The sequence below is a fragment of the Cnephaeus nilssonii genome (assembly GCF_951640355.1).
Source record: "Cnephaeus nilssonii genome assembly, chromosome: 12".
NCBI classification, from domain to species: domain Eukaryota; kingdom Metazoa; phylum Chordata; class Mammalia; order Chiroptera; family Vespertilionidae; genus Cnephaeus; species Cnephaeus nilssonii.
Window position 1 is genome coordinate 5,383,354 of NC_137083.1, and position 14,335 is coordinate 5,397,688.

Genomic DNA, 14,335 nt, shown 5'->3' on the forward strand with positions numbered 1-14,335 from the left:
TTTCATAATATTTGATGGAGTTCATAATAAGCTTCCTCGGAGCCCAAGCGGAGACTGCAAGTCGCATGAGCCACGCTGATCTAGATGGTGGCACTGTGGCCAGCCCCCTTATCTCGTCGGAGAATGTGTATGACTTTCTGTAAGTTGTGAGCTTACTGTTTCAGAAAACAAAGCACCTGGGACATGTCTTTTCTCTCAGTGATCTGGTTCCGTTCTGTGTGTTTGTTTTCTCCAGATTAAAAACAAACCGCATTTCGTTCTCAACTTCAAAACCGAGACTCAGTCTCTGAGAAAGGCAGAAATCGCCGCCAGGTGGGGGTTGCGAACACACTGGGAAAGCTGGCAAGAAGGCCGCGTGGTGCCCTCCGGGGAAGTGCGCGTTGGGCCACGCGGCCCCTGGGCTTCCTCCCGCGGCTCAGCATCCCGCCGCGCCCCTGCCCTTCCCCGGCTCCTGTTCTGCACACCACGCGGGAGGCCGGAGGAGACCCGGCCCTTTGAGGACAGGTCCAACTCCTTTAGAGCAAATAACTCCGGCAGCAACGTCGGGAGGCGGCCTCCCCATAAGCTGTTGGCAGCAAAACTGAACAACTTCTGGGCGGACAGACGACCGTCTCTGCAGGCTGTGGGCTCCGCTGATCCCGTCGCTGCAGGGCGGTGTGTTTGTGGTTTCGTGGTTTTTTTCTGCAGTTTTAGTTTTAATTTAGTTTCGCAAGAAGGGAAGGGGAAGTGCCTCCTGCTCACCCCGGGGCTCCGGGGTTTGGCCCGCTGACCTCGGCGGAAAGCACAGACGCGCGGCTCCTGCCCAGGCTGGGACTCGGGTGCTTCCCTCGGGGCGGGTTGCAGCGCAGAAGGGCTGAATGCGGGGCCCCGCCCGCTCTCCCCGGGGCTGTCGGGATCTGCAGTGGCGGCCAGTGACGTGGGAGTGTGTGTGCACCCTGATTGGTCTCATACGTCATGAACAGTGAGTGTGTGGGGTGCATGTAGTGTGTGTTAGAGGACGGAAGAGAAGGGGTGAGACTGCTCCGTTCTGCGCCTGGAGGTCAGCCTCACTCAGCCAGCAGCTCTGCGGCCCGGCTGGCCCCTCTGGCGCGGAGCCCCGACATGAAGGCCCCCCGGAAAGTGCTGCTGGCGGCCCCTCTGCTCCTTCTCCTGCCCGTTCACACCTCGGCCTCTGCGGCCCACGATGACCAGCCCGGCGCCAGGCCCTCCCGCGGGCACACCTGTGTGGGTATGTACATCATTTGCATATTTGTATGTGGGCATTGGGATGTGGTCAAATAACGTGGTTTGCATAGGTTGTCACCTATTTAATGACATCCATCGCCGTGAGATGCCGAGTGAGACACCAAGAACCTCCCGACAGGCAAAAGCTCTGGGTCTGAGTGCCGTCCCACTGCTCGCACCGGGCGTGGAGAGAAGCCTCCGTGCGATCGCGGTTGTGGGTAGGAAGTCCTCCGTCCACCGCGCTGGATCCCGGATGGGCATTGCCCCCGGGCCCAGCAACAGCAGGGCGGGGAGCTCTGAGCGCCTCTGAAGGACGGTAGGCAGCGTCGCACTTAGAAAGAAGGTGGACTTTGAACTCAGACACACACACCTGAGTTTCCACGCCGCCCACCCCACCCCCACCCCATCCCTCACTGTCCGTGAGACCTTGTGCAAGTTGCTTCACCCTCCAGGACTCCGTGTTCTTACTGATGACACACAGCCCCCGCCTCCCAGGGACGCTGTGAGCATGGGGATCGCGTGTGTACAGCGAGGGTGTTTGCACACACCGAGGACTCTGGGGTCTCCATTTCCTCCTTGCTCTCAGGGAGCCCAGAGTTGCCGGCCATAGCACGGCCACCTGGAAACATCGGACTTTGATTGAGCTATGGCTCCTTCGTCTTGTATGGAAGTATTTTATTTCCAAGTTGTTGCTTTGTTGTTTCGGGGGGTACTTTTAGAGAAGTAAGTAGGGTAAGACCATTGATGTTCGTATTATCCCCAGGGCTTCTAAACAGTGGCAGGTGTTTTAACGGGTCAGTCCTTAGAGCCAAGGATTCAATGAGCGACTCGGAAAACAAACCCCAAGTGCAAGCGTGATGGCCACATCTTACACATGGAGAATCTGGACATACATTCCGACACTGACACATTATTCCTGGAGACAGTACAGGAAAACACCTAAATTAGTCCTGTTTCTTGAGAAATCACGACCTTGGGTGGTTATCTATGAACACACCTCTAATTGTCTCCTTGTACATGAAAACCTCAGACCCAGGTTCCCTGTGAGTCTACTCTCCACAGTCCTGGAGGTCTGTGTCCCCTGGGGGCCATGTCTGGGCGGTCATCCTCACCCACTATTTGGTTCTGTCAAATAATTAGTTGCCACCATTTCATTTCCTGAGAACAAGACCCTAAAGCCTGGCTAGTGGAAATACACTGATGAAAGGCTCAAGTGAAATACGTTCTACCTCTAGGATGGTTGCTGATTAATGTTTAGATTTAGGCAAGTTGTCAAGCAGACACGAGCCAAGCATTCCCCTCCCTGCCCCATTCCCAGCGAGGCCCTGAGAGTTCAAGGAGGTGTTGAGGGGACCCAGGATGGGGTTATCTGGTGGTCTGTTGCCGCACAACAAATTAAAACCAGCCATCTTGCTGTATCATGATGTTGTGGGTCAAGGATTTCTCAGAGCCTGGCTGGTGATTCTTCTGCTCTGTGTAGGGTTGACCAAGGTCACTAAGTGGGGTTCACATGGGAGATGGGTGGGTCTGGGATGATCCAAGACAGCTTCACTCACATGCTTGGTGCGTTGTGGGAGGGAGGTGGCTAGAAGGTTGGCTCAGCTGGGAATGTCCATCAGAGCTTGTGTATTTGGCCTCCCGGGCAGGGCAGCCTCAGGGAAGTAGGACGTCTTACGTGGAAGCTCAGGGACCCCAGAGAGAGAGTTCCAAAGCGCAGGAACTAGGAGCTGCCAACCTGTCATGGACTGGGTCTGGCCCAGCCTCCCTTTCTCCACCTTCTATCAGTCAAAACAGCCAGAGGTCCCTCCACTCAGACTCACGGGGAGCAGACACGGACCCCTCCTTTGGATGGGGAGTGTCAAGGAATTTGTGGCCATCTCTGCTGGCCACACAAGTTCACTTTTTCCGTAAAAATGCTCCATGGTTGCATGGCTGCGGTGGCTCAGTGGTAGAGCATCGACCTATGAACCAGGAGGTCACGGTTTGATTCCCAGTCAGGGCACATGCCTGGATTGTCGGCTGGATCCCCATGGGGCGCAGGCAGGAGGCAGCCGATCAATGGTTCTCCCTCATCTTTGATGTTTCTATCTCTCCCTTCCCCTTCTCTGAAATCAATAAAAATATATTTAAAAATATATACTTTGTGGCCCAACAGCTCAGAGAGTCTGTTCCTGATTAGCTTAGATGATGATGTAACACCCATTTGCCCAGCAACTGACAACGTCTGGCTAACCGCAGGGATGATTACTCCCCTGTCATCATCACAACCAGAAAGGCGGGTACAAGAGCAGTCTGCAGGGTGATCAGCATTTACTGAGCACTGACGGTGGGCTGAGCCAGCTGCTGCCGGTGGTCCAAATTGGTGTCTTCCTGTCTCAGAGTGGTTCCTCGGGGAACCAGACTCAGAAATTGGAGCCCATGGAGTTTATTGAGGAGTGCTGTTGGGGAAAACTCCTGGAGGGATGAAGGCAGCGGAGCGGGCAAGAGAAGGCGGGCTGTGCTGCAGCCATACAAGGTGCTCTGGCCATTGTGGCGCAGGTGGTTGAGCATCGTCCCATGCACCGAGGGGTCTCTGGTTCGATTCCCAGTGAGGGCACATGTCTGGGTTGTGCGCTCGATCCCCAGTGAGGGGCCTGCAGGAGGCAAACAACTGATGTTTCTCTCTCCCTCTCCCTTCCTCTCTTTCTAAAATCAATATATATATATATATATATGGCCTCAGCCAATCCCATGCAAAGCTCTGGAATTAAAATGGCTTCTTAGAGTTGTCCTGAAGTGGTTCCAGGCCTTGGAACCCCTACATTGAACCATCCCCAGGTGTGAACTGACCCTAGTGGGAGGGTTCCCTTTGCTGGAGGCAATGCCTGGAGAGGGCCCCCAGTGTGAGCCTGCAGCACCCACACTCCCTGCATGGATGCACCCACATTGCTTGTCTGCTCATTGTTGAGGGACGTTTCTCTTGTTGCCTCTTTCTGGCTATGATGAATGATTCTGCCGTGAACATTCCTGTGCAAGGCTGAGTGTGGGGGTATATGTTTTTATTCTTGTGGGTATATACTGTATACCCAGGAATGGACTTTCTGGGCCAAAATGTAACTCCACGTTAACATTGTGAGCAACTTCCAGACTGTTTTCTGGAGCAGTCAATAGCCATCTAACTTATAATTATCCATCTTTTTATTATAGAATCCCAGGGGGATAGAGTGGTACTTTGTTTCGATTTGCATTTCTCAAAATGTTGGCCATTTGTATAGCTTCTCTGAAAAAATGTTTATTCAAGTCTGTTGCCCATTTTGAGGTTTTGGGGGATTTTGTTTGTTTGTTTTTTGTCTTATTGTTGAATTGTAAAACTTCCTTGTGTAATCTTGAGGTATTCGTGGAAGTGCAAAGGTTTTAAAATTTGAAGTCCAATTTATCCATTTTTTTCTTTTGTCTTTTATGTTTTGTGTGTCATATCTAAATCCAATATTTTTAAAAAACGGTTGCCTCTGTTATCTTGCTATTGTCTTATGCCATTCTCTTACCTTGTTTCCCAGACGTTGGGGCACTGGCCAATGTTGGGTAGCGAGGGTATAACTCCTAGGATCACAAGTAGCAAGAATAAACATGAGCTAGGCAGAAAAACACAGAGCGGGAATTGTTGGGGATGGAGATACTCCAAAAGGAGCCACACAGATGTTACTGAAGGATGGAGCCAACCTCCCCATTGTAAACAACCCAGCTCCGTCCCACAGGGAGCCTTTGCAGTGGGACCCACGCAGTACGCCTGGAGGCCAAGATCTTGAACATAACCCAGCATCAGACCAAGCCCCGGTGGGCCCTTTTTCAATTTACCACAGTGCGTTTGCACTGAACTAGACATCCCACTGATCACTAAGCCAACGTGGTTCTACTGGGCCCCTTCTGCCACTTACCAAATGTGATAGAATTAATAATGAGCCATGTTTATTTTTTGCAATACATCATTTTCTTTACATGGATGATTTAGAGGCAAAGTAATCCTTATGTGCCAAAGTCATTGACATTTAAATTAATTCATTGAGGATTTTTTTTTAGCACTATTTGGTGCTCAGGAAGTTTTATAAAAGGTTAAAGAAAAACATAATTTTTTCTCCTCATTCATGTTTACTTAAATATATAACATGTCTTCAGACCCTGTTAAAACCTCCTCTTCCCACCCCCCACCCCCGACACCCCACATAAAATGCTCAGAGATGACTTCATAGTTTGAATGATTAAAAAAAAAAAGGTGGTCCTATGGTTTCCAGCCAATGTGAAGGGTAATACGACAGTGTGACTGGCAAAAAGAAGATTTAGAAACAGCCAGCAGAGGTTGAAAATTTATGATCACAACTTACATATACACAGAAATTTCACTTTCTCTCCTTCTCTGTAACTGAACACTTGTTCGTAAGCCACCCCTACCACAGAAAGAGAAAACATTTCATCATCTCACCACTTATGTGAAGAGCTGACTTGGCCATTGAGGTTTATATGAAGGGCATTTTTCATAACTTAATGAACTAATTCTGCAGATCCAGCATTCGACAGAAATACATATGAAGTGTGCATTAAAAGATTTTACTTAAAACACTGTAAAGGCAAAAGTGCATTGAAAAGAGCAATGGTTCAGCTTCCCAATTTTTTCTGAGTCTGTTAGGTTTTAACAAGGTCTCTCCAAGTGAATAGACATAATTAAAAGATAAGTCTCAGCAAAACATTCCTTATATTTCCCAGAAACGGAGAGAGTGACTAGGTAACAAATGTTCTTGCAAGTCAGGTGGTTTCTCGTTCTTGGCTTTCAACACACTGAAGGGGGAGTAAATAGAGTTGTCAAGCGACAGATCATTTGGAATAATTTTCTATGATAGATCACGCTACGATTTTTGGCATTTAACTGAGAAGGAGTTAATGCGTTGAGTGACATTACTATATCAAAAGCCCTTTCATTCCCATTTACTTCATTAAGTAAATGTGTTTTCTTGGCAATTACTTTTTAAATGGAAAATAGCAACAGACATGATCCTGAACCTTGTCACTTTATATGGATAAGTCATATTTTTCAACAGATATAGGTACTAATTAAAAAGGCCTAACCCTCTTATTAAGATATGCAATTTCAATGAAAATTTACCTTTACGTCCGGCCCGATGTGGTTCAGTGGTCAACCTATGAACCAGGAGGTCACAGTTTGATTCCCAGTCAGGACACATGCCCAGGGTTACTGGCTTGATCCCCAGTAGGAGGTATGCAGGAGGCAGCCAATCAATGATTCCCTCTCATCATTGATGTTTCTGTCTCTCTCTCCCTCTACCTTCCTCTCTAAAATCAATAAAAAAATATATTTTTTAAAATTTACCTTTACTATTTAGGAATTGTTTATCAAATTGCCAATATATATTGTTTAGATAAGTGAATTTTATTAATAAAGGAAACTATATCCAGAAGAATTTTTAATACTTAGATGTTATATTAACAGGAAATTAATCTTTACTAAAATTTTATACCTGTTTTTAATGTTAAGAAGTATAATAGTGTGGCCAATAAAATACTTTCAACCATTAAAGTATATTACATTGGGATAAAATTTGATAATTGAAGAAAAATACAAAGAAGTAGGCTTTTCATTGAAATATGAATTCAAAGAGAGGAATTATCAACATAAATTTCTCAATGTGAAAGAACAGTTTAATTATATATTTTAAGTGGATAAGAATACGTATAAATCACTATCATATTTAGATTTCTTTGGACATATATAGAAGATTAATATATTATTTCTATTGTAATATCTACAATCTGCCTGAAATTATACCCTTTGCAGCTATTTAAGTTGATATATATTTAATAATATTTAAACATCCATTAATATGTGGAAGGGGTACATCGTTTTTCAAGGGGGCGCAGAGCAAAATGTCTGAAAGCCATTGATCTACACTCTGGACTCTACAGCATGGAGCCTTGGCCAGCTCTTCTCTCTCTCACCTACAAGTCTCTTCCTGAAGGCCTTTCCTGCCTTTTTCTGTCAAATGAGGTCCTCCCGTTCCTTACGGCTCAGCTCCGCCAGGAGACCGTCACTGTCCCCCAGGGCAGAGTTAAGGTCCTTCCTCCTCTGTGGTCCCCACGCTCTAACAGGTCCCTGTACCCCAGCACCTACAGGTTGCAATGACCAAATGGTTCTTCTAGTCATCAGTCTTTCTACTGGTCTGTAACTTCTCTTACTCCCCTTTGTCTCCTCAAGCTTCTGAGCACATAGTAGGTGCTCATAAGTAGGTGTTGAATGCATAACAGGATGGAATGGCTCCTGGTGTCTTCACTCTTGTTTCTTTATTATTAACTAGAAGCCCGGTGCACGAAATTCGTGCACGGCGGGGGGTTGTCCCTCAGCCCAGCCTGTACCCTCTCCAATCTGGGACTCCTGGAGGGATGTCCGACTTCCCGTTTAGGCCCGATCCTGGTGGGATCGGGCCTAAATGGGCAGTCGGATGTCCCTCTCACAATCCAGGACTGCTGGCTCCCAACTGCTTGCCTGCCTGTCTGCCTTCCTGATTGCCCCTAACCGCTTCTGCCTGCCAGCCTGATCACCCCCTAACCACTCCACTGCCAGCCTGGTTGATGCTTAACTGTTCCCCTGCCAGCCTGTTTGCCCCCAACTTCCCTCCTCTGCCAGCCTGGTCACCCCTAACTGCCCTCTCCTGCAGGGTTGATCATCTCCATCTGCCCTCCCTTGCAAGCCTGGTCCCTCTCAACTGCCCTCCCTTGCAGGCCTGGTCCCTCACAACTGCCCTCCCTTGCAGGCCGGGTGCCTCCCAACTGCCCTCTCCTGCTGGCCATCTTGTAGTGGCCATCTTGTGTCCACATGGGGGCAGGATCTTTGACCACATGGGGGCAGCTATATTGTGTGTTGCAGTGATGACCAATCTGTATATTACTCTTTTATTAGATAGGATAGAGGCCTGGTGCACGAGTGGGGGCCAGCTGGTTTGCCCTGAAGGGTGTCCCGGATCAAGGTGGGGTTCCCTTGGGGCGTGGGGCGGCCTGAGCGAGGGGCCTGTGGTGGTTTGCAGGCCGGCCACGCCCCCTGGCAACCCAAGGGGAGGCCCTGGTATCTGGAATTTATTTTCCTTCTACAATTGAAACTTTGTAGCCTGGAGCGGAGCCAAGCCTGCTGCTCCCTCTGGAGCAGCAGCCATCTCTGTGGCAGTTAATTCACCTTCTACAATTGAAACTTTGTAGCCTTAAGCGGGTGAGCCCGGCCAGGGTGTGCGGAAAGCTTTGCTTCCCCTGTTGCCGCCGGCAACCCTGACCTGCTCTCTCAAGCTCCATTCTGCTGCCATTTGTTTGAATTTGTTTACCTTCTATAATTGAAACTTTGTAGCTTGAGTGGAGGCTTAGGCCTGCAACGGCTATGGAAAGCTTGGCTTGCTCTGTTACCTGGGAAACCTTGCTCACTGTGGCTGCAGCCATCTTGGATTGGGGTTAATTTGCATACTCGCCCTGATTGGCTGGTGGGCGTGGCTTGGCTGGTGGGTGTGGCTTATGTAGCGGAGTGATGGTTAATTTGCATATTACCATTTCATTAGAGAGGACTAGCGTTCCCGTTGCAGGAAAAATCCTGCAATAGGGTTTCCTGCTGCACTCTACCCTGCCCCGCCTTCTCCGCCAGCCCGCCTGCTTTTCCCTTCTCCCCCGGCCCCGCCTCCGCTCCTCCCTTCTCCCCCGGCCCCGCCTCCGCTCCTCCCTTATTCTACCCGCCCCCCCCCCGCTTGCTTGCCGCAGCTTTGCTCCCTTCTGCAGCTCTTGGCTCCTTTCTACGCTGTCTTGATATGCAAATTAGCCGCCATCTTGGTTGGGTAATTTGCATACTCATCCTGATTGGTTGGTGGGCATGGCTTGGGCATAGCGAAGGTGCGGTCAATTTGCATATTTGTCTATTATTAGGTAGGATTATTAGGTAGGATGTTTTATGTATTTCCAAACCAGCCAAGCCAACCATCCTGTACCTCTCGGCTCAGCCTGTGCATGGTCTCTCCCTGCCCTGGCTTGGGCCCTTCTCTCCTTGGAATGCCCTCAGCTCTGTTCTCACCAGCAACCATTGGATATAGTGCCACTATCATTGCCAGAATTCTTGGGAGAGTTAGCAGTTTGGAACCCAGTGAGCATTTTCTGATAAAAACGATATTTCAGGGGGTGGTTGCGAAAGGCCACAGAGCCTAATCTTCCCAAATGTAGTGAAAACACTAAATACCTGCAATTAAAAAAAAAAAAAGCAACCATAGAAAAGCTAAAACATTGTTGATATTACAGTGTTTTTTAAAGATAAGTTCATGAGCTTCTGTTTTAAAGAGTTTATGGAGAATATACCTTTGCCCCATGATGGACTCAGCAGGTGAGATAGAAACTAGCAATTGTTAGACGCCTACTCTGCGCCGGAAGGAAGGAGTAGTCACACTGGGCTGGTGCTGCCCTCTCTGGTGCAGTTACCAACATCTCAGGGGAATGAGGCAGGCAGTTGGGTCATTCTAGGTGATGATTTTCACGCCTGGCTTTCTTATTTCCTTTTTCTTCTCACCAACATGAGAAAGGCCTGGGATGACAGTTGTTGATTAAAATTACTAAATATAAAATCATATCCTCTGCTCCCACCCTCCAGGGAAATGTGAGGCGAACAGAATTCAGGTGCTTGTGTAGGAATGTTGGGGAGGGGACACACTTGACAAACTCATGTTGGTCCAACAGGGATGCAGGAGCCCAAACCCAGGCCTGGTGGGCTCCAAGAACTGTGCTGTCCACCTCCCAGGGCCCAACGCAGAAGCCAAGAAGTCCTTCTGATTCTCACTTGTCTTCACACGTCTTCCCATCAACTCTTTAATAAATCCTATCAGGCCAGCCTCCACAACCCATCCCAAGTCTGTCCATTTTCCTCTGTCCCCACCGCCGCACATTGCTCTAGCCAACCCGCCATCTTTCTCCAGGACCAAAATAGTCTCCTAATTCACCTCTCTGCTCCCGCCTTTGCCCCACCCCCTCCCCTAAGCTCTTTCCTTGGATAGCCAGCATGATATTCCAAAGGCACAGATCGGATCCGAGCAGCGTCTGCACCAAACCATCCTTGACTTCCCCTTGTTCTCGGGATAAATCCCTACCTCTTTTGCCGTCTCCGCAGCCCACGTCCTGCCCGCACCTCAGCTCCCACCAGTGGGTTCTGGCACCAGGTTCATTACTTTGAAGTGGGTACCAATGCCCCCTGTCTACAAAGCCTGCTCCAGTTCCCCCATCTGCTTTCTCCTTTCCGTTATATTAGCCATTTTTTACGTGTTCTTCCAAGAAGCTTTCTCTATCGGCTCCACCTACGAAGGGTTATACCCCCTCTTCATCACTCCCCTCTGTTACTTCACCCTGCTCCTTCTCTTCAGAGCGCCTAAAATTATTTATAATTGTGTTTGCTTACTTATGATCCCTTTTCCCTCAAATAACATAACCTGTAAGAGGGCAGGAGCCATACCCCTGTGTTCTCAGCCTGAGCCCAGCGCCCAGCACCGCGCCGGCATCTGGAAGGGACTCGGCCAATACCCACTCGCTTCCAGCCCCTCTCCCGCGCACCTAACCTCGTGGTGCAGTGGTTCCTCCATCTCGGTGGGGTTTGAATGAGATGCTAATGTATGCGATACACTTTGAAAGCTGCAAGGACACTCTAACCATGGGATGAATCACTTATGCTCCTCCTCGGGTGAACGAGGAAGTGCCGTCGCAGGGAGCCAGGCTCTCACAACTGCCCGGTGCTTTCAAGGCTTTTCGGTGAAGTGGGGGCTTCAGACAAATGGGGAGTCCAGCAGGCCGCTCGCTGCAGTCGGCTGCCTTTCCAGCCAGCGCAGATCTGATTGTAACAAGAGCTCCGTGTCCCGTCTAAAGGATGCTGCGTCCAGAGGCAGGTCTCTGTGGCAGGTGTTTCTATTCAGGCCCCTTCGCCGCTTCTCCTGCCGCAGCAGCCGTGTCGGTGTCCATCAGGCTCATTATCTCCAGGCGCCAGGTGAGAAGAGCCTTCCTGTCGTGCGATCGCAGACGGTGACCGCGGAGAAAATGCACAGCGCTCCCCGCTGTCATCGCTCCCTTAATGAACAGCCGCTTGGACAAATTCGAGGTAGCAGAGCCAGACCTTTTATTAGCAGCCGGAGAATAGTCTGTAATGGAGCAATCACTCTGCCCATGCATCTCTCCCAAGGAAAGCATTCTTTAACTTGTCAGGGCAGTGCAACCTCTTATTAGAAGCAATCGCAAAGCCAATTTCTCCGTTCTTGCCACTGAGGGATTCGGGACATGCCTCGCTGTAGACCCCAAATGAACAATCGCCGGGAAGAGGAGCTGAGCCCACGGGAAATGGGCGGAACCACGCAGGGAGCAGAACTCACATCAGAGCCGGGCCCCACCTGGGCGCTCACATATTTCAAGCGCCATCGCCTGCCTTCCCCCAGGGCGCCCTTGATCAGCACGCTCTTCGCGAGGCAGAGTGATGATGGTGCCAAGACCCACCGGTCTTCAGAGACACTGACTTCCCTCCTCTGGGCTCCTTTTTATTGATCTAATGACTTCCAACGTTAGCCTGCAGCTAAGGAGTCAGGAAAGGCTAAGAACCCGTGGTGGGCCCTGGCGGTGTGGCTCTGTGGTTGAGTGTGGTCCCATGCACCAAGAAGTCACGGTTGGATTCCTGGTCAGGGCACCTGTTGGGGCTGCAGGCTTGTGCCACGCCAGCACGGCCAAGGGTGAACCTGAGTTGGGGCGGCTGAAAGGGTTAGAAAAGACAGACAGGAGAATGAAAGCTGGGTCTCGGTGGGATGCTGCTCCCGGATGGAGAGACAGCACCACGGACTACAAGCCGTGTCTTTATTGTATAGCAGATGCCACGAGGCAAAGTAAGGGCGTGGTCAAGATGTTTACAACATTCTCGTGGGTTTCAATCCCACTCAGTGACACGCACCTGATCAAGCTTTGTTTACTTGCAGCCTATATCACTCAGGCACGTGGGGCCACGTGTTCGGACCATAGGTTCAAGCTCACAACTCCAGCTGTTGGCTATCATTGTGCTGGGAGGGCCCTGCCCTCCAAGCTGGGACTGGCACGTGGCCATGAGAGGACTGTGCCCTCTCATCAGTCCAAGGCTTGAACCTGTCCAAACACAGGCTCAATCCCCACACAGGCTCAATCTGCTCCCCACACAGGCTCAATCCCCAGTAGGGGGCGTGCAGGAGGCAGCCAATTGATGTTTCTCTTCCTCTCCCTTCCATTCTCGCCGGGCCGTGTGCTGTGGAACCTGCTGTTTGACTCAGGAAGGGGCACTGGCCGTTTCACACCAGATGAGCAGGGGAGCCACATCCTGTGATGAGACCAGAACAAAGATAAACAACGCGCCGGGGAGGTGCCTGAGCCGGAGCAACAGCAGGTGCACCGTGAGCCCTCCCCCGTGGCGACCCCCAGCAACCGCCAAGGGCAATGTCACCCAGGTGGCCGCCTCTCCCGTTAGCTCACATCAAGTCAGCTAACACCTCCAGTCCCCCTGCTGCAAACCAGGCCTCCGTCAGGCACTCAGAGCGAGAGGAAGACCCATTCACCCTTCCCGGAGGGTACCTCTGACTCTCAGCTCTTACACGAAGTCCCAGCATAGTAACTCATTTACGGGCACTCCATCTGTAAGTGACGGAGCCAGGATTGGAACCCAAGTTTGTTTTTCTTATTTCAAAGCCTCCCCCTTTTTCAACTGTACCCCACTGCCAACTCTTATCACATTGCAACATAATTATTTGTAATTGATTTTCAACTGCTGTTAAAATTCATTTAGCTCCACCTAACTTAACAGGCAGGGCAGAGACAGGTCAGGCTGTAAAAATGTATTATACGTGGTGGAAATATTAACATGTATTAAACGTATTTTATGTATTTAAAATAAAAGTGAAATTGGTTTATCTCTGGGTGATTTGAGTGACATTCATCTTTTTTATGCTGTTCTATATACTTTTTTTTAATTTTCTAAAATGAGATTGCATCTATCCTTTTTTAAATTTATTTTTAAAATAAAAGAAAATGTATATGAAAGTGCTTTCTCGACCATAAAATGCTAATAAGTATCAGCTACTAAATTCATTGCAAGGTGATAAAACCCTCAGTGCAGGGACTAGGTCAAAAGCACATCTACTCGACCTTGATGGTGGGCGTGGATGAAGGCCCCTGCAAGGAGTTGCTCTCCAAGGAGTGAGGCCGTGGCTCTCAAGATCGCACCAGCTGGGATCTGCTACGCCCCGCTCTGCCCAGCTCCACCTGAGGGCACAGAGCAGTGGATGCCAGCGCCTCGTCCGGTGCTGCAGTGTCTTTGTTAGCAAGGCCTCATCTTACCGGTTTCCTTTCTCTCTGTGGAGCGCTGTCCCATGGTGCTCTTCACGCCTGTCCCCACCACCTTCCTGCACGGAGTCCTGTAGAAACTTGGCTGTACTGGCACCTTGCAGGTGAACGTGGGCCCAGCTCCTTAGCAGAGGATAACAGTGAGATCGATGCTGAGCCAGGCCTGCAGCTCCATCTCGGGTGGAAGGACGCTTTCTTTTGCCTCCTTGGAAACAGCTCTGCTAATAAGGGCCGTCCCTCCCATCTCAGGGAGGCCTAGCAGTCTCCTGGCACAGACCTACTGACCTTGGACCCTCCAACCCCTTCCCTACAGAAGAGAGAGCCCCTCCCGCCGGGCCTCCCCAGCAGTTCAGGAGATCAAGGAACCTTCTAGGAGTTTCAGTCTTGCAATTCTGGGTCTTTACACTTATCATATATCAAGGTAGCCGAAGGCATATATTTCTATCTTTTTTTTAAATCTTTGTTGTTGAAAGTATTACATATGTCCCCTTGTAGCCCCCATTGACCTCTCCCAGCCCACCCCTGCCCCCACCCCAGGCCTTCACCACACTATTGTCTATGTCCATGGGTTATGCATATATGCATACAAGTTCTTTGGTTAATCTCTTTCTATCCTCCCCCACCTTCCCTCTGAGAATCTCAGTCTGTTCCATGCTTCTATGTCCCTGGATCTATTTTGTTCATCAGTTTATTTTGTTCATTAGATTCCACATATGAGTGG

General features: G+C 49.8%; 1 protein-coding gene across 2 annotated transcripts in view; it reads left to right on the plus strand.

Moving 5' to 3' along the window:
• Positions 1–967: 967 nt before the first annotated feature.
• AOAH (acyloxyacyl hydrolase) overlaps positions 968–14,335 on the plus strand; it is a 96,122-nt gene continuing 82,754 nt past the window's right edge. For both annotated transcript variants that reach the window (XM_079786564.1, XM_079786565.1), the window contains exon 1: positions 968–1,228. In XM_079786564.1, coding sequence (XP_079642690.1) covers positions 1,102–1,228 — 127 coding nt within the window. In that variant the 5' untranslated portion in view covers positions 968–1,101. The remainder of the gene's footprint in view (positions 1,229–14,335) is intronic.